Below are 24,219 nucleotides of genomic sequence, written 5' to 3'. Positions count from 1 at the left end.
ACTATTAGTGAAGAATTTAAATAAGACATATTTATGCTCTTCAGGGAACAGCTATCACTTCATATTATTGTCAGGGCTCTACTCTTCCAGCTGAACAGTGGAGGTCTTGGAGCACAGTGGAGGTCTTGGAGCACAGTGAGGAGCACAGGCTGATTGACTTTAGTGCCAGCCTGGTGGCTCAGACGGTAAAGCGTCTGCCTGCAATGTGGGAGACCCAGGTTTGATCCCTGGGTTGGGAAGATGCCCTGGAGAAGGAAATGGCAACCCATTCCAGTACTCTTGCCTGGAAAATTCCATGGACTGAGGAGCCTGGTAGGCTACAGTCCATGGGGTCACAAAGAGTTGGAAACGACTGAGCAACTTCACTTTCACTTTTCACTTTCATGTTCAGTTCAGTTGCTCAGTCGTGTCCGACTCTTTGTGACCCCATGAAGCGCAGAACACCAGGCCTCCCTGTCCATCGCCAACTCCCAGAGTCCAGCCAAACCCATGTCCATTGAGTCGGTGATGCCATCCAACCATCTCATCCTCTGTCATCCCCTTCTCCTCCTGCCCTCAATCTTTCCCAGCATCAGGGTCTTTTCAAATGAGTCAGCTCTTCACATCAGGTGGCTAAACTATTGGAGTTGCAGCTTCAACGTCAGTCCTTCCAATGAACACCCAGGACTGATCTCCTTTAGGATGGACTGGTTGGATCTCCTTGCAGTCCAAGGGACTCTCATGACCAATACCACAGTTCAAAAGCATCAATTCTTCGGCGCTCAGCTTTCTTTATAGTCCAACTCTCACATCCATACATGACCACTGGAAAAACCAGTCTTGACTAGACGGACCTTTGTTGGCAAAGTAATGTCTCTGCTTTTTAATATGCTGTCTAGGTTGGTCATAACTTTTCTTCCAAGGAGTAAGCGTCTTTTAATTTCATGGCTGCAGTCACCATCTGCAGTGATTTTGGAGCCCAGGAAAATAAAGTCAGCCACTGTTTCCACTGTTTCTCCATCTATTTGCCATGAAGTGATGGGACTGGCCAACTCATGAGTGTTCACAAAATATTAGTTGAAAAAATGAAGGCAACACTAAAGTGTACAAGGTCAGATGTGTTCCTGTTTCCTTTGGCCAAAGGAGATGTGATGGGGTAGCTTATTCTCCAGGCAGGCTTCTGCAGTACAGGTCGTTAAGTCACAAGTGATTTTTAATGAGATTCTCCTTTAAATTTATAATCTCCTTCCCTAACAAGTTAGGATAAATTAATGGAATTCCATACTGCCAAGCCATTGGGAATGCATGTGTTCATCTGAGCTCAACAGCCAAGCAAGGCAGCTGGGAACAAAAACTGCACTTGAAGAGGCCAGCATTGCCTCACTACCTGCGTTACCTCATGGACAGCACGGCCTCACATGCGCCACCCCGTCAGCAAGCATTTACTGAGATGTCTGCCAACTGTGATGAGTGCTCTGAAGGTTTTTAATACAAAGATTAAAATTGAATGATACCCTTATACCAACAAAGTTTGGTGAAAATGTATGGACTGTACTGTTTGCAGTATCTGTACTTTATTATACTTAAATTTTGAATGAAAGTTCTGGACGACGCACATCTTGAAGGCTGTGAATCGTTCAGGCCCTGTATAGACGTAACTGCAGTATCTCAAAAAGCTGTAACTAGGCAAGTCAGCTCAGAGTTTTAGAAATCTGATTGTAAGAAGGAGGCAAAGAAAAGCACTCAAAACCCATAGGCTAGGGTCTGATCCCCTGATGTTTCTACCATATAAAATAAAGCCTCTCAGAGAATCAATGGGAGGTTCAAGCAAGGTGTAAAGCGTAACCAACCTCCACAAGAGCAGGAATGATGCCTGCTTATTAACATCAGCAGCCCTGGTGCCTAGAACAATGCCAGGTACCTAGCAGGCTCTCAGACTTGTTCAGCAAAGTAAAAAGTGAAAGTGAAGTGGCTCAGTTGTGTCCAGCTCTTTGCAACCCCATGGACTGTAGTCCACCAGGCTCCTCCATCCATGGCATTCTCCAGGCAAGAATACTGGAATGGGTTGTCATTTCCTTCTCCAGGGGATCTTCCCGACCCCTGGAGGAGATCGAACCCAGGTCTCCTGCATTGCGGGCAGGTGCTTTAACCTCTGAGCTACCTTGTTCAGTAGTTGAAAGGCAAATACAGAATCTGTTAACTTGTTTTCTAGAGAGGAGTAAGTTTTTCCCAGGAACAGGAAAAATAACAGCTATCCTTCAAGCTCAAGGATTTCCTGTTTCTGCCTCTGTTCAAAGGTACTCATACTATTGCCAATATTACTACCATGTATTAAGTGCTGATCATATGCCAGGCTGTATTTGAAATTATATGTGGTCAAATTTTCACAACAGCCCCAGAAAGGTGTTATACCTTGACAGATAAAACAGGTTCAGGCCAGAGGCACTAAGTGATGGAGATGGGATTCACTTAGGTCTGACTTCCAAGACAATGCTTTTAATACCTTGTAACACTTTTTAGAGTGGGAAATTGTGCAAATAAAACTGATTCATATTGAGACAAAATCACACACACACACACACAACTTCCAAGACAATGCTTTTAATACTTTGTAACACTTTTTAGAGTGGGAAATTGTGCAAATAAAACTGATTCATATTGAGACAACACACACACACACACACACACACACACACAAACACACCCCTCCTCTAATATAATGACCCCACTGAAGGAAAAACAGTACCACTGCCAGCAAATGCATTTTATTCTCATTTTAATGAGATTTTCAACAGCTGCCACTTTGTATAGCAAATTTTTTAAAAAGTAACTTTTTTCCATTTTTGATATTTTTATGAAAATTATTTTCTTCAATTTTAAAGCTCTGCCCCTCCCACAAAGAACTATTAACAACTACCATGTAATGTATACATAGGGGAAAAAAAGGAACAGAAACAGCTTTTAAACACCTGAGAAATAGGGGAAAAGGTCCAAAGTCCAGGCCTGGGCCTGCTGGAGGTGCTGAGCTGCCCTGGCACTGTCAGCACTTCACCGTCCACACCAGCAGATGCGTAGGCCGCGCGCAGACCCGCTGGGATGTACCGCTCCCTTTCTCTTGACCTCCTCTGCTGGCTGTCCTCTTCTAAATCGATCCAACAAAGGCAGCATGATCTTAACACATGTTCAGCTTTGTAATGGAAATAACATTGTTTAGAAAGTTCAGAGATTCTTCCCTCTAGGTGAGGAAAAAAACATATCCAACGCAGTATTGATGGTTTCATTTCTTTCCGCTCAAACACATGCTCATTAACTTGTTAATTATCAGATGCTGTTAATTATGCTGACATAGACAGCATGAAAGTTTCATACAAAAAATAAGATGCAAAATTATAAAAATTTCTGCAGCAGTTCAGGTTCCTCGTGGAGCTTCTGATGACAGAGCTGGTTCTGATAAGCAGTTCCTTTGACATGCACACCAGCTCCCCCATGAGTCCTGTGTTCTCAGGGTTCCATTTAGACCCCAAGAAGTTGAAATCCAAGTTTAGTAAGACTCCCTGCTGACAAAATGTGGTATATCCATCAATGGAATATGATTTAGCAATAAAGAACAAACTAGTAACATAAATTATATGTCATGGTTTAACCTCAAAAATACACTAAATGAAGAAAGCCAGATACAACAGACCAGGTTGTATGATTCCATCGAGATTATGTCCAGAAAAGGCAAATTTATAGTAATAGATCAGTGGTCGCTTAGAGCTAGGCAAGTACCATGCTGCTACTGCTAAGTCGCTTCAGTCATGTCCAACTCTGTGTGATCCCATAGACAGCAGCCCACCAGGCTCCCTGTCCCTGGGATTCTCCAGACAAGAATACTGGAGTGGGTTGCCATTTCCTTCTCCAATGCATGAAAGTGAAAAGTCAAAGTGAAGTCGCTCAGTCATGTCTGACTCTTAGCGACCCCATGGACTGCAGCCCATCAGGCTCCTTCATCCATGGGATTCTCCAGGCAAGAGTACCGGAGTGGGATGCCATTGCCTTCTCCAAGTACCATGGGTACCATGTAAATAGACATGAAGGATCTTATTGAGGGGATGGAAAGGTTCTAAAACAGAATTGTATGTCTGTGCCACTCAGGAAAGTTATTACAATCACTCACTTGTACACTTGAAATGGGCAAACTTTATGATAATACGCCTCAATAAAGGTGTTAAAAAAAAAAAAGTCCCTGTCTTGCAAACCACCCATCAAGCATTAAACATTTCCAAAGGCCCACAGTCAACAAGAGAGGATTCTCAATTAGTGTTGAGTTACAGAGTGAAAACATTTTCCTTACTATTTACAATATTAAAAGGGAGCCAGTAAGAAGACAGGACTGGGAAAGAAAGCTCAGCAGACCTCACAAATGAGACTCCTGATAACAAAACATAAAGGGCCTTTTTCTTTAAAGATGGTGCATCTGTTCCTTTGTAGATTTCTCTTCTGTCCCCTGGGGGTAGGGTGATGAACCTGTAACACCCTGTAGAGATCAGTGTAGTTAGCTGTCCCACTCTGACACCCCCCCTCCCCCGGCAAAATCTGGACTGTGGATGGCTACGGAGGATTGGGCAGTGAGACCAGGCGGAGCTAGTGTGGTGGAGAACCTGACTGCCAACGCAGGAGACTTGAGAGACTTGGGTCCGATCCTAGGCTGGGAGGATCCCCTGGAGGAGGACATGGCAACCCACTCCAGCATTCTTGCCCGGTAACTCCCATGGACAGAGGAGCCTGGTGGGCTACAGTCCATAGGACTGCAAAGAGTTGGACACGACTGAGGCGACTTAGCACGTACACATGAGTAGTGTGAACTCAGGATGCAGTGAGCCACGTACAGAGGCCGTGTAGGAAACCTGAATGTGTCCCTGGGTCAGCCTCCTATTCCCCTGTCCTTTGTCACTAACGGCAGCTTCAAAATGGGAGAAATAGAAGATTAAAAACAGGGGGAAAAAACCTTACTAAATTGTGACCAACCAAGCCTGTGGATGAAATCTGCAAGGCAGCAGAGCAGTGGCTGCAGAAAGTACGCTGTGTACTACATGGAGACCAGGAGAACCAACAATCTGTGTGGGCAATGAGAGGGGAAACGGTTCACATGGTTCACATGGGTGACTGCGGGCAAAGGGAGGAGGAAACCAGCATTCCCGATGCTCACCAGATCTCAGTCAGTTCTCCTGCTCTCTCCACCCACTTCCCAAACTAATGAGCTCTACATCTACCCCGGAAGAGAGTGGCCAGGGATATACAGTCTTTCCCACATGCTCTCCAAATCTTGGTAAAAACTGTCAGGTCTCTGGCTGAGCTCATACATCAACGTAATCCAAATCAAACACCACCATTAAATGTGATGCCAGGATCCTTAGCGAAGAACACTTGCCCCCTCCCATCTCAGCAGTATAGAGTCCTGGGCTCCTGGTGTTTACATACTGGCTTTGCAGCAGCACTACTGAAGAAGTTTCCTTTGGCTACCTCTTCACACAACTTTCCTCCCTGACATACATGAATTTACACTCTGAGGTCAAAGTGTTTGACTAACCTTACTTCCCAGCATCTCCAAAGGCAAGACAGAACTTTGCCATTATAGTAATACACAATTTGAAAAATGCTGATTACCTCTAAAAACACTTTAAAGTCATAATTAGCATTGTAACTTTAATAAAAGAGACCCAAGCTGTTTTCACTTTGGAAACTAAAGGTGCTGCAAAGGTCCAGCCTTTTCCTTACAATTTTCTGGGGTTTGACCTTATGTGGTACCCTAAAATCAACTGCCACAGTCAGAAACTGGCCCAAAGACCCAAAGCTGCAGCTGCTCAGGCCTAGGCTGTATCCATCAAATTCTCTGTTGCAGTTCAAAGGGATGGAGAAACTAAAAGGCATTTGTTTTTTTCTTCTTGAAGAGCAAGAGATAAAATACTTTTCATTTTGGAGTTTGAGTCCAATAACCACAAAATCAATCACTAATAAAATAAGACTGGGACCAGTCAGAATTGGCAATTGTTAAAAATACATGTTCTGTTTCTATACTTAAACTTCCAGTTGCCAAAAAAAAAAAAAAAAAAAAAAGAGAGAGTAGTGGCTTAAATTCAACATCAAAATCATCACTTTTAATAATACCAGCCTTATCCTGAAAAGAACGGATCTAGTCTGGCTTGCATCCATAATCTCTCCTATGAGGAAAAGTCTGAGTCCAGCCTTTCTTCACTGAAGACCCAGGAAGACCCACATGCATTTCCTGCTAAGGAGGTGGCAAACTGACTATAGCTGGACCCGTGGTCTGGGTGACAACTGTGCTCCCACCTCACAACGTAAAATAGATGGAGAAAAGTCAGAATGCAAGAGGAACCACCAGAAGCACAAACACACACATTAAAAAGGTGGTCACACTGCCAGCCGCCTCCTGACCCCAGGGTCAGCACACTGTGTCTCAATAGGCCTGGAAAGGCCAGTCCTCGGGTTCCGCTGCTTATCTGGCAGGAAGCTTTCTTACTCCTGACCAAGTATGCCTTGTGAAATCATGATGACATCCAAGATGAAACCCACGGCAGAAGGAGAAGCAAGCCGCTTGGACCACACCTAACAGCTTAGCCTAGGTGTCAGAAGGGCACGCCTTCATCAGGATGATCTGCTCCATGCAGATCCCTGAAGGACTTCCCAGACCAGCAGCCACAGAAAGAATCCGCGGTCCTCTTTGTGATGGAGACACCATGGTCTAGAAAACGGCTCCTGCTGTAATCCCAACACATTTTCAGCAGCCTTTAGAATTCTGAGCTCGGACAAGCTGATGCAGATTGAAGGAGGAACAGCAGTCCTGGAAGAAAGAGACCTTTGTTTCTACACTTCCAAGGTCCTCGCCTTATCAGAGGCAAACATTCCGGCTGAAAGCTGAAGCTGGAATTAAGACATTTCTTTATTTGCAGCCCTCCCTGAACACAGTTAAAAGAGTTCCATTCTCTCAAGGTAGAGGCTTTGCGAATTCAGGAGCCCATCCGGAAATATGGGTTCGTATTTTCAATCTGACATTAACCTGTGGCTGTTAGAAAAGTCAGCAAGGGACCTCATAAGAAAAAGGAGAAATTCTTAAGTGTTTCAGACCCTAGTCCTTTCCTTCCAACCTCTGTCCCATAAACACATACTGAATTTACTTTATTCAAGTTCCATGATCTTTTCCTGACAGGCTTGTCATACAAGACAGTGGCAGTCATACAGAGGGGCCACTGTTCTCCTCAGGCCCCTGCCAGTCCTCGCCCATCCTAGGAGAATGGCCAGGACCAGACACGCTCTTTTTCAGAACTGACTCTGCCACCAACCTCTCCAGCACACAAAGGCATCTCCTGGTGCCCAGTTTAGTTCCTTATGAGTATCAACAACAACAACAACAATAACCAAAACACCTGTGATCTGTGGGCAGGAAAAGAATATACCCAGAAAGTTCAACCTAGAAAACTCAAAAAGCTGGGTATGTGGGAACAGCAAACCTTTATAACTGCTGAAACTGTCCCGGTGCATCACACAGTCACAGGGTCAAGCGGGACTCACTCTCCTAGGCTTTTCTGGAGTTCTTTTGCAGAATTCTGTAAGGTGGGGAGAAGCATCAAACTGTGAATGGAGCTTCTTGCTAGCGTTCTGAAAATCACATGGACTTATAAAAGGTTTGTACACAAACCTTTTTAAGGAAAGTAAGATACAGGTGGACCAAGTCTTCACAGGGCTAGGAAAAACCTGTCAAAATAAATTTAAGACGATAACTATCAGGATTCAAGGATGATCTCTCCAGACTGAAGCTGATGGCCAGCACTGCATGCCTCTCACACACCTTTGGTAACAGTCTCTTCTTAAAAACAGAATAGGGTTCGGGGCAGAAAGGAGACAGGGGATTGGACACCATGAGAGACGAGGTGGCAAATCCACCCTAGAACTCTTATACCTTGTAAATAATGAGTCTGATGGCAGCCGTAAACAGAGGCTCAAGAGTAGGTCAACAGTAAGTCAATGACTCAAGTGACACCACCATCCCAGTCCTCTCCTGTACTTTCATCAGCCATCAAAAGATGGCTGATGAAAGTTGGTTTATCAACCATCTGAAGTACTGGTAAACCAGTACTTTTAAGCCTGTGTTTCCTTGAATGGGGTTCAGGCAAGGAGGCACGGGCTCAGCAGGCCAGTGGTAATCCCCGCACATTGCAGGAAACCCCCAGGGGTCAGGGAGCTGTGTACTCTGGTTTACAACACCTGTTTCTTCCAACTGTCCCTCTTCCCATCCAGCTCAACAGACTGAATATGTAGTGCTCCAGGTGTTCATTGCCCTTGGTAAGTAGACAGCAGGGTGGGGAGGGCATTTTTAAACACCCAGATTTTCTTGGTCAGCTTATACTTTTAAACACACACAGCAGAACATTCCTGATGAGAGCATGAGGAAAGACTGCAATTTCCCTAAATCGAAAAACTAATAAAAATAATAGGAAATTGCTTCAAATGAAAGTCAGCAGAACAAAAGAGAAACACTGAGAGGCTTGTAGAGAAAGACTGAGCACATCAGTCACTGTAGTCACAGTGCCAAGTTAAACCACTGCTCCCTTCCCCGCTGTGCACCCCCTGCCCATCCCACCCCCCTCTTCAGCTCCGCCTTTTTGTGCAGCACTGTCCCCAGATGTGGGGACATACAAGTCCTCCTCAACGCTTTCTGTCAGCTCAGTACTTCACTCCTGGTACAAATTCCTTGGCGTCCGGATTCAGGTTACTTTTGCTCTGAAATAAGAACCAAGAGATAATAAATCCCAAGGCAAGCTGCACTTTAGCACTTTAAAATTTATTTTCTCCTGGCTTATGTTATTACCAGTACCTTCCTCTCAGCCCAAAGGAGAGAAAAAAACAGAATTCCTTGCAACTCAGGCAGTTATTCCTGGACTGTTCTCAGTGGCTCCTGATGGACTTAGCCCCTGCTAACCTCATTTTCTCCTCCCTGCTTTAGACTCCTGTTCCCTTCATGATGTTTTCATTAGAGGCTTGTTAACCTGGACTCAAAAAATAATTTTTCAGTTCACAGGTACCTTAACTCGATGAAAATCAGAGTACTCCACCAAACTAGATTGGTTACCACAATCCCTGTATTATTTTTGTCTATCCTCTCTTTGGTTAGTTACTCTCTTGATTGACAAGATCTTGATCTAAAACCTCAGCAAACTGCCAGGCAAAATCATTCAGACATGAATTGTGCAAGAACAATGTCACTTATGGAATTCTGACATTAGGTAAACATGGAAGGCAGAGAATTCATTTATCTGGTCTTCTAATTATAAGTGGAAAACAGTCTCTTAGAAGTATATTCCTTCCAAAATGAACCAGCAGTTTTTATAACAGAATCATTCAAAACTATAAATACAGATTTGAGGGACAGTAAAAGAAAAGGACAACAGCAAATGATAATTTAAAACCAAACCTCTTCCATGTTCAAATTTTTATCGTTAATCCCAATTCTGCTTTGAAAACGCCGCTGGAGAAAATGAAAGTTGGTGACGCTGCAGCAATCGCATTTCCACGGTGCTTTAAGAGGCACAGTGCATCTTCAGTGCACCCCCTTGTTAATGCCCAGGTGGTGAGTGAGTGAAGAAACAGTGACTCAGAGGGCGCCAAAGCTTGCCCAAGGTTGTTGGGCCAAAAAGAGAGACGTGACTCCAAATCCTATATTCTTTTCACTATGTCACATGTGGAACTACATATGCTCTTACCAAAATATCTTCAGTAGCATGACCATCACTGACTGACAGTCCATTCAACTGTTGCTGCAACTGTCCCATGGCCTGAGGCAGGTCTCGTGATGGAATAAACCAGTCTTGGTCTTCCTCGTCCAGCATCTCCTGAAAGCAGCGGTCCAAGAATTCTTGCTCCTGCAGCTCCTCCTCCACCTGGCAAGCAACGGGGAAGAGCTCAGACTTAACTGTCCCAGTGGGACTCACACTTTCTAGTCTTTTTCTACCTCTTTCTTTCAGAGGTTATAACTTTGCAACTAAGAATGATCTTGTATGAGATCTACTAAGAATTATGATCCTTTTAATGAAAGGCTAGAAAGAAATATAACTTTTAGTATTTTCAATCAAATTCCATAAAAAATAAGATAGGAAATAGTCAAAATAGCAGAAATTCCAGGTTTTCACAGATCTAATATTTTTCACTCATATGGCACTTAACAGAAAATCATTTTAAAGCTTGACATTTTTTTTTCAATCTTATTGAGAGGCGGTTCTTAAATTTCCCATTTTACAAGTATGAAAAGGGTTCAGGAACTATGTATCTAGACTACTACCTGGACAGTGGAGATTAAACCAAAACCAACTCCCAGCTTCTGGCCCCCTTTTCTAGTAATAAAGCCCCTTCGGGAGAAAAATACTTTCAGAACCTTAGAAAGATATAAAGAACACTTTCTGGCATACCAGTAGAAAATTCTTTCAAAACAAGAAGAAATAATACAAATATTTAAACAACTTGCATATTTCTGAAAAAGAGTATCTTAAATCTAAAGCAATATATAGCAAGGATATTTTATACTTATTTGCAGACCCTGTTAACTCTTGGTAAAGAGTATGCGTCCCTCTGGAGATCAGTGTGATTTTCACAGGCGTCCCGCTTCATGTTTGGCCATCCCTGTAGGCTGCCTGGTGACTGATTCACAGCTCGTATGCCGCCACCAGAGGGCTAGTCAAGCAAAAATAATCACCCAACCTAGCCAATATAGTTGAATCCAAAGGAAAAGTCACCTGTAGCAAGACTTAAACATATGATTTCAACCTTACAATTAACTATACTTTTTATTTTTTTTAATCTCAAGTAAATTAGTTACAAAGTACTTAAAATAACAACTGAAAATATTTCCAAACTATAAGATTTAACATGACTGCTCAGGATCTGCCCTAAAACTTTCCCCGAGAGCATAACATGTTCTTCCATATTAAGTCTACCCTTATTTACAGGCACAAGCCACAAAAGCAGTTACCTGGGCCCACGGGTGTTATAGGAAGCACGGTCTATGTACTGTTCACACAGATCATAACACAGTGAGCCACAGCAGGTGGAAACTCCTGGCTGTTTCCTAAACTTGTTCCCATCTCCCCAAAGCACCAGTTGTGCAGTTAAAATCGAATTTCCTGTCTCCCATGCTGGATATGGCCATGTAACTATAATCACATAATGTCCCCAAGAAGGGATGTGAGTACTCTGGCATCATTTGGTTAAAAGGAGACCCTTTGCCTTGACATTTGGCTCTCTCCCTTTCCTATGGCTTGACTTCGAGTTACCCTACAGTTGCCAAGTGCCCTGGGAGTGGCAGGGCAAAATGATGGAGGGCATCAAGTGGTTGCAGAGTCACCGGTCTACCTGGAGTGCTTACCTGGGGGTGTTACAACCACAGAGATTTAAGACAACTGATTACTGCTGGATCTTTGTGGAAGGAGTCTAGCCTTCCCCCACCAAATACACTGTCTCAGACTTGCATTCTGCCAGTCCCTGAGTTCCTACTTGGGGCATGCCAGGCTGGTCTGTCTGCACACAGCTGCTGTTTCCCAGAAGCCTACACCAGAACACCATGGCACTGGATCCTCTTTTAATTTAGCATGATAGAAAAATTTCAATATCGTCCTCCAAGGTATCTTCAATTTGGTCTCTTAGCAACTAAAGTTGCTTTTTGGTCAGCCCTGACCAGGCGTCTATGTATTTTCAAGTTATTCTAAAGCCAATGAACACAATTCTCTTTTGACAGACTGATGGTAAAATACAGCTGTTGAACTACATGTATCATTAGCCTTTCACTTCTTTACCTGTCTATTGAAATCCTCTTCATTCTCCATCCACATGTACTCTGCGAATGGGTTTTCCTTCTCATCATGCCCATTTAACACCTGGTCCTCTTTGGATTTTATATTGGGTGCTGTATTCGCCACACTGGATCCATTCATTATGACAGAACCTACACAGGAGCAAAAGAAAGGATAAAACGATACAAGGATCCAGGAAATGAAAAGATTCTTCCAGATGCTTCTGATGTTCTAAATCAAAGTTATTAACTACAGATAAACAGAAAATGCTAGTCTGTAACTAGTTACCTATACAGATGTACAATTCTTTAAGAGTTAAAAAACATCTCAGCTCAATTAGCCTTTCTAGCCAAGTGGGATGTGTGCTGGGTGGGACAGGACCTTTTCAAGCCAAATTTCTGTAAGTTCTAGAACCTAACCAAGATCATAGCTTCCCTAACATTTAAAAAGGTAGAAAAAATACATTCTTAATAAACATTGTAAATGGCTGCCCCTTATTCTGATTTTTTTGTTTGTTTTCTTCTTTTTTTTTTTTTGCTTGTGCTGGGTCTTAGCTGTGGCATGCAGGATCTTTAATTTCAGCATGTGAACTCTGAGTTGCAGCATGTGAGATCTAGTTCCTCAACCAGGGATTAAACCCGGGCCCCCTCCACTGGAAGCACAGAATCTTAGCCACTGGACTACCAGGGAAGTCCCTATTCTGATTCTTATTAAGCTCTGTTTTTCTTTAAAACCTATTTCAAAAAATAATACATGTTTATCACATTGGAAAGGAAAAAAGTAAGGTCATCAGCTGTCTAACTATACAGAGTTAAAAATGATTCACAATGTGGTGGATATAAGCTTGCTGACTTCCCCTATGTACCTAAGGACACATATACACACACCCATTCCCCAAGCACCCATTCTTATAGTAACAGCATGATGTTCCATCATTTGCTCTTTTTCATTTCCATATTAATATAGACATTCTGTCAGTTGGTGTGTTTCCAGCATTTCTGTATTATAAAGGTGGGATGAACTTCTTGTGTTCAATTTCTCTAATGATTTTCTTAAGATAATTCCTAAAAATAGAACTGCCATATAGGAAAGAATGTTTGTTTAAGGCTCGTGATTTATGGCCAAGCTGCCTAGAGTTTAAATTCCCACTGGTATTATGTAAGTGCCTGTTCATCTGCACTCATGAGTATTCTTTTGGCTTCCAAATTCATTTTGGTATGCTTGCTATCATCTGGAATGTATTTATTTTCAGTTCTTTATTTAAAATTTAACCATTCTTCAAAAACAGTTGTAGGACTTTCCTGGGGGTCCAGAGGTTAAGAATCTGCCAGCCAACGCAGGGGACGCAGGCACGACCCCTGGTTCAGGGAGAAACCACATGCTATGGACCAAGCCCTCGCACCACAGCTACCGAGGCCAAGCACCTAGAGCTCGCGCTCCGCAGCGAGACAAGCTACTGCAGTGAGAGGCCCTCGTACCGAAACTAAGGAGCAGCCCCGGTCGCTGCAACTAGTGAAGCCTGGGCACAGCAGTGAAGACCTAGCACAGCCAAAAATAACCAGATAAACAAAGACGGAGCACTGTAGTCTTTACGCTCTATAGTACCTCCTCTAAGCTCTTGTAGGTAATGAGCATCGTCTTAATACTACTTAACTACTCTGTTTCATATGTATACTCTTTCTCTTCTTAGTTAGATTCTCACCTCCTGAAACATGAGATGAAACGCTTTTACATTTTGTAATCTTCCTCAATATTAGGAACTTCATAAATACCCATGGATGGTCGTGCTCAGGCAATTTTCCCTTTCCAGCCTGTCTGCTCCTTTCAGTCTCAGCTCAGTCCTCTCCCCAGCGCTCCCTGGGGGCACCTCTAAGTTTTAATGCATTATTTTTCACTTATTTCTCTCTTGGTAACATTCATGAAAAAGTTCTTCTCTGCTTCTGGGTACACTAAAAGTTACTGAAGTTTTTTCAACTTTCAAACCTGTTATGAACATTAGAAAATATAATCTTAAAAGACAAAGTACAGTTGTGAAGAGTAATAAGAATATGGGCTTCCCTGGTGGCTCAGTGGTAAAGAATCCGCCTACCAACGCAGGGGACACTTCGACCCCTGGCCTGGGAAGATCCAACATGCTGTGGAGTGACTAAGCCCACGTGCCGCAACTATTGAGCCCGTGGTCTAGAGCCTGGGAACCACTACTACTGAGCCCACACACCGCAACTACTTACGCCCATGTGCCCTAGAGCCCATGCTCCATAAAAAGAGAAGAAGCAGTAAGAAGCCCCTGTTCACCCCAACTAGAGAAAAGGCCAGTGCACAGCAACGAAGACCCAGTAAATAAAATTGTATAAAAAAAGATGAAAAATAATTCATCGATAGTTCAAAGAGAATTTAAGACAGAACTCATGTAATTCACTGTTGGTTTAATTAGGCCACCTAGTATGAAATATATCCGTTTACTATATTTTAGACAGAGACCGGAGAAGGCGATGGCACCCCACTCCAGTACTCTTGCCTGGAATATCCCACGGACAGAGGAGCCTGGTAGGCTGCGGTCCATGGGGTCGCGAAGAGTCGGACACGACTGAGCGACTTCTCTTTCACTTTTCACTTTCATGCACTGGCGAAGGAAATGGCAACCCACTCCAGTGTTCTTGCCTGGAGAATCCCAGGGACGGGGAAGCCTGGTGGGCTGCCGTCTATGGGGTCACACAGAGTCGGACACGACTGAAGCGACTTAGCAGCAGCAGACAGAGACAAAAGAAATCAATGATTTTTTCAAATACTGCTCCAGAATAATAATCCCATACGGCTATAAAAGGGGGGAAACCAGTTTTTATTTTTACCACTTCCATTTTCAGCATAACAATGATAGAAGCAAGTATGTTCCGAACATCAGGGCAACTGAGTAAATAGGTATTTCTAATCAGAGACTTAACAGGTCTTGAACTTTGATGGACAGCACTTTCCAAAGATTCATTTGGCAGTTACTTACTATTCTCATAGCTCAGTTGGTAAAGAATCTGCCTGCAGTGCAGAAGACCCCAATTTGATCTCTGGGTCAGGAAGATCCCCTGGAAAAGGGATAGGCTACCCACCCCAGTATTCTTGGGCTTCCCTGGTGGCTCAGCTGGTAGAGAATCTGTCTGCAATGTGGGAGACCTGGGTTCAATCCCTGGGTTGGGAAGATCCCCTGGAGAAGGGAAAGGCTACCCACTCCAGTATGCTGGCCTGGAGAATTCCATGGACTGTATAGTCCATAGGGTCACAAACAAGTCGGACACAACTAAGCAACCTTCATTTCACTTCACTTACTATCAACATAGTGATTTCTCTCCACATTATGGAAGTCACCCACAGAGAATCAGACATCCATTTTCTAAAACATCTGCCTTTGCCACCAAAATAAATCCTGAGTGCCCATGACCGTCAGGAGAAAGGGAAAGCAGGGGAGGAAAGAACAGAATAATCCTAATTCAAGAGAAGGGCAGAGCATAGAGAATACATTGCAGGATATACCTGTTCATGAGAAAGGGAATGGAAAATTACCACAACTCAACATGGGGATATTATCTAATTTAATGTAAACATTTTAAAAAGTTGTTTTTTTTTTTTAAACACAAACACTTTAGAAAAGCAAAAAACACTGTGATTGGGACTGTCAATACTACGAAAATTGTTCTCTCCACAGTAGGTTACATAGTGTGGAATTGTATTTTATACAATTCCACCTTTTCCAAACAATTGGGAAGTTTGGTTTCTCTAAACGGCAGCAATCCAAGAGCTTAATTTGTATAGTGCTTAACAATAGTAGTCATGTATGGATGTGAGAGTTGGACTGTGAAGAAGGCTGAGCACTGAAGAATTGATGCTTTTGAACTGTGGTGCTGGAGAAGACTCTTGAGAGTCCCTTGGACTGCAAGGAGATCCAACCAGTCCATTCTGAAGGAGATCAGCCCTGGGATTTCTTTGGAAGGAATGATGCTGAGGCTGAAACTCCAGTACTTTGGCCACCTGATGCGAAGAGTTGACTCACTGGAAAAGACTGGGAGGGATTGGGGGCAGGAGGAGAAGGGGACGACAGAGGATGAAATGGCTGGATGGCATCACCGACTCGATGGACGTGAGTTTCAGTGAACTGCGGGAGTTGGTGATGGACAGGGAGGCCTGGCGTGCTACGATTCATGGGGTCACAGAGTCGGACATGACTGAGCGACTGAACTGAACTAACAATTTATAAAGAAATTTCAAATTTATGCTATAACTTAAAGTATATATTCTGTCCAACCTCACTTAAAAAAAAAAACACCCAGACATTGCTAAAGACCAAAGGAGGTACTGGTTCAGCGGCTAAGCAAACAGGGGTGCTGGGTTGGTTCAATAACAACACTGGTTTGCAGGCCCACTGTGTGACAGTGACACCTGGTGCTTAATGTGCCTCTTGACATTCGTAATGGGGTGAGCATGGGGAGGTTTGGCTGAAGAATGGTAAATCCTAGGCACCCTTGAGAAATGCCATCCAACTTGGGGAAGACAGTAGGTAAGACAGGACCACTGCCTGTAACTTCCTTAACTGTCCTGTTTCCAAAGCTGCATGTAACACTCTCTGTTTCCAGCTCCTCTCCAGCTCACCAGCCATCATGCTTGCCTTCCAAAAGCACGGTGTTTCTCTAACCATCTTATTTTGATAGTTCACTTTCATGACTTTGATCCTCCCACACCAAGTCACATCACTGTGAAATTCTAGTCTAGTGGAGACAAAGAAAATGTCCCCTAAGCCTCCAGAGATGGGGAAAATGCTTGGTTACAAAAGTAGGTCACAAATCAGAATGGCTGCTCTGTTGTCAGCTACACTATGGAGAGGGCCATGTGACTAGGAGTTCAATTTTTTTTTTTGTTTTTTGGGCAGCTCTGCTTGGCTTGTGGAATCTTAGTTCCCCAAAAAGGGATTGAATTTGAGGACCCCAGCAGTGAAACAGCCAAGTCCTAACCCTTGGACCACCAGGGAATTCCCAGTTACTCAGTCTCGTTAACAAGCATGCAAGTTTCGAAGGTCATCTTCCCACCATCAAGTCCTCAGATGAGACCACTTGAACTTTATGAGACTCTGAGGTAGGGGCACCCAGCTGGGCTGCTCCCAGATTCCTGACCCACAGGAACTGTGATACTAAATGTTTATTGTTTTAGCCTGCTAAACTTTGGGGTAAGTTCTTATATAATAATAAATAAATAACACAGGTATTCAGTAAACGCGGACATCTAGCTCTGCCATACAAACCACCAGTTGCCAGGCATCTATTAAGAAGGCAAACGTGGAGTCTGAAGCAGGTCACTGTTTGAGGAGTTCTTCAAGAACTAGACTCAATAGCACATAAAGGAGTTGATGTCCGGTTTGTATCTAAACTGCATTAAGAAATCTAAGAACTATTTGAGACTCATTCCCCGCCTCCATCTCACTTTCCCTCTTAAATGTGTGGCAAACATACTGAAAATGGAAAATAATGATTGTCATTTGGCTGAAGATGGCAAAGCATGTAGTCAAAACAGGAATGCTAAGCTCCTGCCAAGCATATGATTTAGCACTTTACCTCGGTCAAGAGTTTGTGTTTAAGATATTTGGCTTGAAACAGAGGTCTTGGTTCCCAACCACAAAGAACTTGAAGACGTTTAATATACCTAGGATATTTCCAGAATACATACTTCATCAGTTCAACACTTTGAAAAATCACAACTTTCAGATTCAACAATTTTTCCAATCCAAAACTTGGCTATTTTTTTTTTGAACCTAGATGAGATTTTTTTTTCAGAAGCTAAAACTAGATTATGCCCAGGATAACAACTTGACTGTCAAGAATACTTGGAACTATTGACTCAATTATTGGGAAAAAGTCTATTTAGTTTATATTAAAACTAGTCTCTACTATTCTATTTTTTGCAGTTTTGTTAACTTCATTCAGTCTGGTTGTTGTCATTCAGTCGTTAAGTCGTGTCCGACTCTTTGTGACCCCATAGACTACAGCACACCAGTCTCCTCTGTCCTTCACTATCTCCTGGAGTTTGTTCAAATTCACATCCACTGAGTTGGTAATGCTATCTAACCATATCATTCTCTGCCGCCCCCTTCTCCTTTGCCTTCAATCTTTCTCAGCATCAGGGTCTTTTCCAATGAGCCAGCTCTTCACATCGGGTGGCCAAACTATTGGAGCTTCAGCTTCAGCATCAATCCTTCCAATGAATATTCAGGGTTGGTTTCCTTTAGGAATGACTGTTTGATCCCCGTGCAGTCCAGGGGACTCTAAGGAGTCTTCTCCAGCACCACAAATCAGTCTGGTGAATACGATTTAAAAAATTAAACATTGTGAGTAACAGTTTTACATGTTAATTTACTTCAAACATGTTGCCACTAGATTCAGGCTTTGGTCTTTCCCAGTTACATCTTAGTAACTCAGGTAATTAGATGCGCTCACTCACTAGAATCTGTGTGTCCACCCTCAGCCCTGTGCTTGACAGCTATTTTCACAAGGTACACAGTTGTTTCACTGACGGTATTTACATTCTCTCAGGAGAGAGATAAGCAAATAGTTAAGAATAATTAGTATTAAATTAAAAGGAAAGGCAAAAGGGACTATTAGAAGACAGGAAGACCCAATCTAGTTCAGGAGTGGGGGATGGCTAAGAAGGGTGTCCCTGAACAAGCAACATTTCGATTGATACCTGAAAAATTTGTTAGCTAGCAGGAGGGAAGAGAGGGAAAACCATGTGCAAGGATTCAGAGGCAGGAGGGAACTTTCAAGAACTGTAAGAAGGTACATACGCATATAGTTTGAGTCAGAGGAGAACCTCCTTCCTTGGAGAACGGCCAAAGAAGAGAGATGCGGGTGCAGAGGCAGATGGACCTGATCATCTAGGACACCAGGGGCTACATGAAGAATTTTGGAGATCATCCGAAAAGCAATGAAAGCCACTGAGAGTGGTGCTCAGCGGCACAGCGACATGACTCAATTCATATTTTGTGTTGCTCAGGCTGCCATATGGAAAATGGATTGGAGAGACTGAGAGAGGACAATGGGAGACCAGTGAGGCAGCTAATGCACTAACCCAGATGAAAAACAAAGGCAGCTGCTTAGACTAGGACAATGGCAGTAAGAAGAGAGGAGATTCCAGACCTATTTTAGGCTTTTCTGGTGAGGAACTGGATGTGGGGAGACAAGGCAAGGCAGATACCGAGGATGACTCTGGCACCAGCAGCTGGGTGAGGGGTGGTGTCACTCGCTGAGCGAGGGAACTCCCCGGGAAGGGCGGATTTTCCTTGGGTGGGGATGGGGATTCAAGGTGTAACGGGTGATGCGTTCTGTACTGGACACATTAAGTGCAACGCCTCTGAAGTACTCAAATGGTGACACAGGTAGCTTGCTTGTATGCGTCAACAGGAGAGGTGTGACTAATACAGAACTCTGGAATAGTCGTCTACACACATGGTGCCCGGAGTCATGGGCCTCGAATGTTGCCTAGGGAGAGAGGGCAAAGTCAGGTAAGACAAGGAGAGAGACAAGGAGACTGAGAAGGAAGCCAGAAGAGTGTGACGCCACAGAAATCAAGGGAAGACAGAACCCTTCGCTTATAGTGAGTTGAAAGGTAGCCCCCAAAAAGATATGTTCAGATTCTAATGCCAAGAATCTGTGAAGACTACATTATTTGGAATAGGGGTCCTTGTAGACGTAACTACATTAAGGACCTTGAGATAAGCAGATCATCCTGCATTATCCCAGGAGGCCCTAAATCTGATGGTAAGTGTCTTCTAAGAGAAAAGCAGGAGATTTGACATGGAGAAAAGGAGGCAATGTGACTGGGGAGGCAGAGATTGGAGTGGTGGGGCCACAAGTCAAGGAATGCCTACAGGCACCACAAGTTGAACAGGCAAAGAACAGATTCTCCTCTGCAATCTCCAGAGAGAGTCCAGCCTGATTTTCTGTTTATTGACTTTCAATTTTTGACTTCTAGCCTCCAGATGGTAAGAGAAAAAACTCATGTTGTTTTAAGCTTCTAGTTTGTAATAATCTGCCCCATTAGACACAGAGGACTGTGTAAGTAAGGCAGGTATGTTGAAGGCTGAAGTGAAAGTGAAAGTGAAAGTCACTCAGTGAAAGTGAAAGTCGCTCAGTCGTGTCTGACTCTTTGTGACCCCATGGACTATACACAGTCCATGGAATTCGCCAGGTCAGAATACTGGAGTGGGTAGCCATTCCCTTCTCCAGGGGATCTTCGCAACCCAGGGAACGCACCCAGGTCTTCAGTATTGGAAGTGGATTCTTTACCAGCTGAGCCACCAGGGATGCAAGGTCAAAAGGAAGGCTGAGAAGTGTCTATAGAATTTAGGACCATGGAGATATCTTATGACCACAATGAAAGCAGGATCCTTGAACAGAAATGAGGGAGAAAGTAAAATGGATGAGATATGAATTGCAGCTGACAGGAAGTAATCAAAACTCTTTCAAGGGGCCAGGTGCCAAGGAAAGGCAGAGGAATGAACAGGAACCAGAGGGATGGAAGGTCCCTGGAAACTTTATTTTTAAAGACTGGAGAGCCCAGAACATGTTTAAATGTTCACAGAAAGAGTCTGGTGGAGAGGGAGAGGCTGGAAATAAAGGAGAAAGAAGGAAAAGCTGATAGTACAGGCTAGGGGAAGGTAGGAAGAGACACTTACTTGTTTATTCTTTTGAATAGCTAATACATTCTGATGATTCAAAATCTAAATGCCTGGGATTCCTAATTAGTAGCAGTTAGTTATAGTAAAAGAGAATTACTCATTAAGAATGGATGATGAGCATAAAGTCAGAGGAAGGGAAGCACATTGGGAGAGACATGTAATCCATTACAAAGCCTTACTCCATGAAACACTCTTAACTCCATGGCAGACTTTCACTTCCCTGGTGGCAGGAATGTAAGTCTCCCTGTCCCAACAGTTGCTGGATAAACCTACCAAACTCTAACTCTAGAACTTTGCTTTTGTTTTCTCTTCTACTTTTTCATAGTCATATATATGTGTATACATATATCCACAAATTTTAAAGCTACATAAGCACTATAGAAAGTAATTTTATAAATTTTAAATACATACTGTCAACCAAAAACAACGCAGGAGGCTGCAAATAAGAAATGAGTTTATTTGGGATCTTAAGAATTGGAATTCAGGAACCACAGATTTGGGTAACCCCAGAAGAGGGGAAACAGTGAGAGATTTTATTTTCTTGAGCTCCAAAATCACTGCAGATGGTGACTGCAGCCATGACATTAAAAGATGCTTGCTTCTTGGAAGAAAAGCTATGACCAACCTAGACAGCATATTAAAAAGCAGAGACATTACTTTGCCGACAAAGATCCATCTACTCAAAGCTATGGTTTTTCCAGTAGTCATGCATGGATGTGAGAGTCAGACTATAAGGAAAGCTGAGTGCTGAAGAACTGATGCTTTTGAACTGTGGTGTTAGGGAAGACTCTTGAGAGTCTCTTGGACTTCAAGGAGATCAAACCAGTCAATCCTAAAGGAAATCAACCCTGAATATTCATTGGAAGGACTGATGCTGAAGCTGAAACTGCAATACTTCAGCTACCTGATGCGAAGAACTGACTCATCTGAAAAGACCTTGATGCTGGGAAAGATTGAAGACAGGAGGAGATGAGGATGACAGAGGATGAGATGGCTGGATGCCATCACTGACCCGATGGACATGAATTTGAGTAAGCTCCAGGGAGTTGGTGATAGGGAAGCCTGGCGTGCTGCAGCCCATGGGGTCACAAAGAGTCGGACATGACTAAGTGACTGAACTGAACTAAAACAGAGTGTTGCGAGGAAAACAAAGAGTCATAAAGACAAAAGGGGATAAGATTGTTAAAAGTTGCCTGATGAGTGGGGCAGAGAACATATCTGAATATATAATAGTTGAAAACTTTCCTAACCTGTAAAAGGAAACAGCCAGGTCCAGGAAACACAGAGTGCCAAGCAGGATCAATTCAAAGAGGGCCACACCAAGACACACTGTAATTAAAATGGCAAAAATTAAAGATGAAGATAAAATATTAAAAGCAGCAAGGGAAAAGCAATGAGTTACATACACAGTAACGCCCATAAGGCTGTCAGCTGAATTTTCAGCAGAAACTCTAAAGGCCAGAAAGGACTGGCACAATATGATTAAAGAGATAAAAGGGAAAACCCTACAACCAAGAATATTCCACCTGGCAAGGCTTTCATTCAGATTTGATGGAGAGATTAAACCTTTTTTCAAATATATTTACTTTTGGTTGCACTGGGTCTCCACCGTTAAGCGTGGGCTTCCTCCAGTTGGGGCAAGCAGGGGCTACTCTTATTGCAGTGCACGGGTTTCTCATCGCAGTGCATGTGCGCTAAGTCACTTCAGTTGTGTCTGACTCTTTGGGGATGCTATGGACTGTAGCCCTGCCAGGCTCCTCTGTACAAGGGATTCTCCAGACAAGAATATTGGAGTGTGTTGCCATTTCCTCCTCCAGGGGATCTTCCCAACTCAGGGACTGAACCTGAATCTCTGAAGTCTCTTGCACTGGCAGGTGAGCTTTTTTTTTTTTTTTTTACGACTAGCACCAGCTGGGAAGCCCTCTCATTGCTGTTGTGGAGCACAGGCTCAATGCACACAGGCTTCAGCAGTTGCAACACGGGGGCTCTGTAAATGTGGCTCGCAGGCTCCACAGCACAGGCTCAGCAGTTGCGGCACATGGGCTTAGCTGCTCTGCACCATGTGGAATCTTCCTGGACCAGAGATCAAACCCATGGTCCCCTGCATTGGTAGGCAGATTCCTATGCAGTGTACCACCAGGGAAGTCCTCAAAAGTTTTAAAAGACGCAAAAGCTAAAAGATTTCAGCACTACCAAACCAGCTTTACAAGAAATGTTTAAGGGACTTCTCTAAGCAAAAAAGAAATGGCCGCAACTAGGAGCCTGAAAACTATGAAAGAAAAAAGCTCACTGTGTATATTAAAGTCAAATATACACTAAAGGTAATAAATTTAACTACATACAGAGTTAGTAGGAAGGTTAAAGAATAAAACTAGTAAAATCATCTATATCTTCAATTAAAGGAGTCAAAACAAAATGGTAAAATATGACAAAAATAGTAATCATGAGGAGAAGGGAGTAAAAATGCAGAGTTGTTAATATGTGCTTGAAATTAAGAGATCGGCAACTTAAATAAACATATTGCTATAAATACACCTCACTGTAACCATGAACCCAAAATCTATAATAGATACACACACAAGAAAGAGAAAAAATTCAAATGCAACACTAAAACAGTCATTAAATCACAAATGAAAGTAAAAGTTGCTCAGTTATCTCTGACTCTTTGGACCCCATGGACTATATACAGTCCGTGGAATTCTGCAGGCCAGAATACTAGAGTGGGTAGCCTTTCCCTTCTCCAGGGAATCTTCCCAACCCAGGGATCAAACCCAGGTCTTCAGCACTGCAGGCGGATTCTTTACCAGCTGAGCCACCAGGGAAGCCCACACAAGAGAAGAGAACAAAAGCAAAATAAAAGGACAAAAAGGAACTACAAATACAAAGAATAAAATGGCAATAAATACACATCTATCAATAATTACTTTAAATGTAAAGAGACCAAAGACTCCAATCAAAAAACAAAGAGTGGCTGAATGGACTATAAAAACAAGACTTTTACGTATATATATAGGCTTCCCTGATAGCTCAGTTGGTAAAGAATCCATCTGCAATGCAGGAAACCCAGTTTGGATTCCTGGGTCGGGAAGATCTTCTGGAGAAAGGCTGGCTACCCACTCCAGTATTCTCGGGCTTCCCTGGTGGCTCAGACGGTAAAGTGTCTGCCTGCAATGGGCAAGACCCAGGTTCGATCTCTAGGTTGGGAAGATCCCCTGAAGAAAGAAATGGCAACCCACTCCAGTACTCTTGCCTGAAAAATCCCACAGACAGAGGAGCCTAGTAGGCTACAGTCCATGGGGTCACAAAGAATCAGACGTGACTGAGTGACTTCACTTTCACACATATATATACTGCCTACAAGAGATTCACTTCATACCTAAAGCAATATACAGACTGAAAGTAAAGGGATGGAACAAGATACTCCATGCAAATGGAAATCAAAAGAAAGCCAGGATAGCAATACCTATACGGGCAAAATAGAATTTAAAACAAAGACTGTTACAGGAGACAAAGAAGGATATTACATAATGATTGAGGGATTAATCCAAAAGGAAACTATAACAACTGTAAATGTATATGCATCCAACATAGGAGGACGTACATATAGAAAGCAAATATTAACATAACGTAAATATAGACATAAAGGGAGAAATCAACAGTAATGAAATCATGGTAGAAGACTTTACCACC

General features: G+C 43.1%; 1 protein-coding gene across 2 annotated transcripts in view; it reads right to left on the bottom strand.

Moving 5' to 3' along the window:
- Positions 6,093 to 24,219, bottom strand: part of PAIP2B (poly(A) binding protein interacting protein 2B) — a 43,706-nt gene continuing 25,579 nt past the window's right edge. Inside the window, exons 2-5 of one of the 2 annotated variants that reach the window (XR_001918776.1) lie at positions 11,823 to 11,971; positions 9,741 to 9,917; positions 7,679 to 8,760; positions 6,093 to 7,586 (exon numbers count right to left, since the gene is read on the bottom strand). Coding sequence is in view for 1 of the 2 variants with exons in the window: in XM_005686379.3 (XP_005686436.2) it covers positions 8,704 to 8,760; positions 9,741 to 9,917; positions 11,823 to 11,960 (372 nt within the window). In the remaining variant the exon portion in view is untranslated. Of the gene's footprint in view, positions 8,761 to 9,740; positions 9,918 to 11,822; positions 11,972 to 24,219 lie in introns of both variants that reach the window. The other variant, XM_005686379.3, reaches the window with a different exon arrangement.

This window comes from Capra hircus, chromosome 11 (genome assembly GCF_001704415.2).
Source record: "Capra hircus breed San Clemente chromosome 11, ASM170441v1, whole genome shotgun sequence".
NCBI classification, from domain to species: domain Eukaryota; kingdom Metazoa; phylum Chordata; class Mammalia; order Artiodactyla; family Bovidae; genus Capra; species Capra hircus.
The sequence above is the reverse complement of the archived record's forward strand: the minus strand, read 5'-3'. Positions and strand labels throughout refer to the sequence as shown.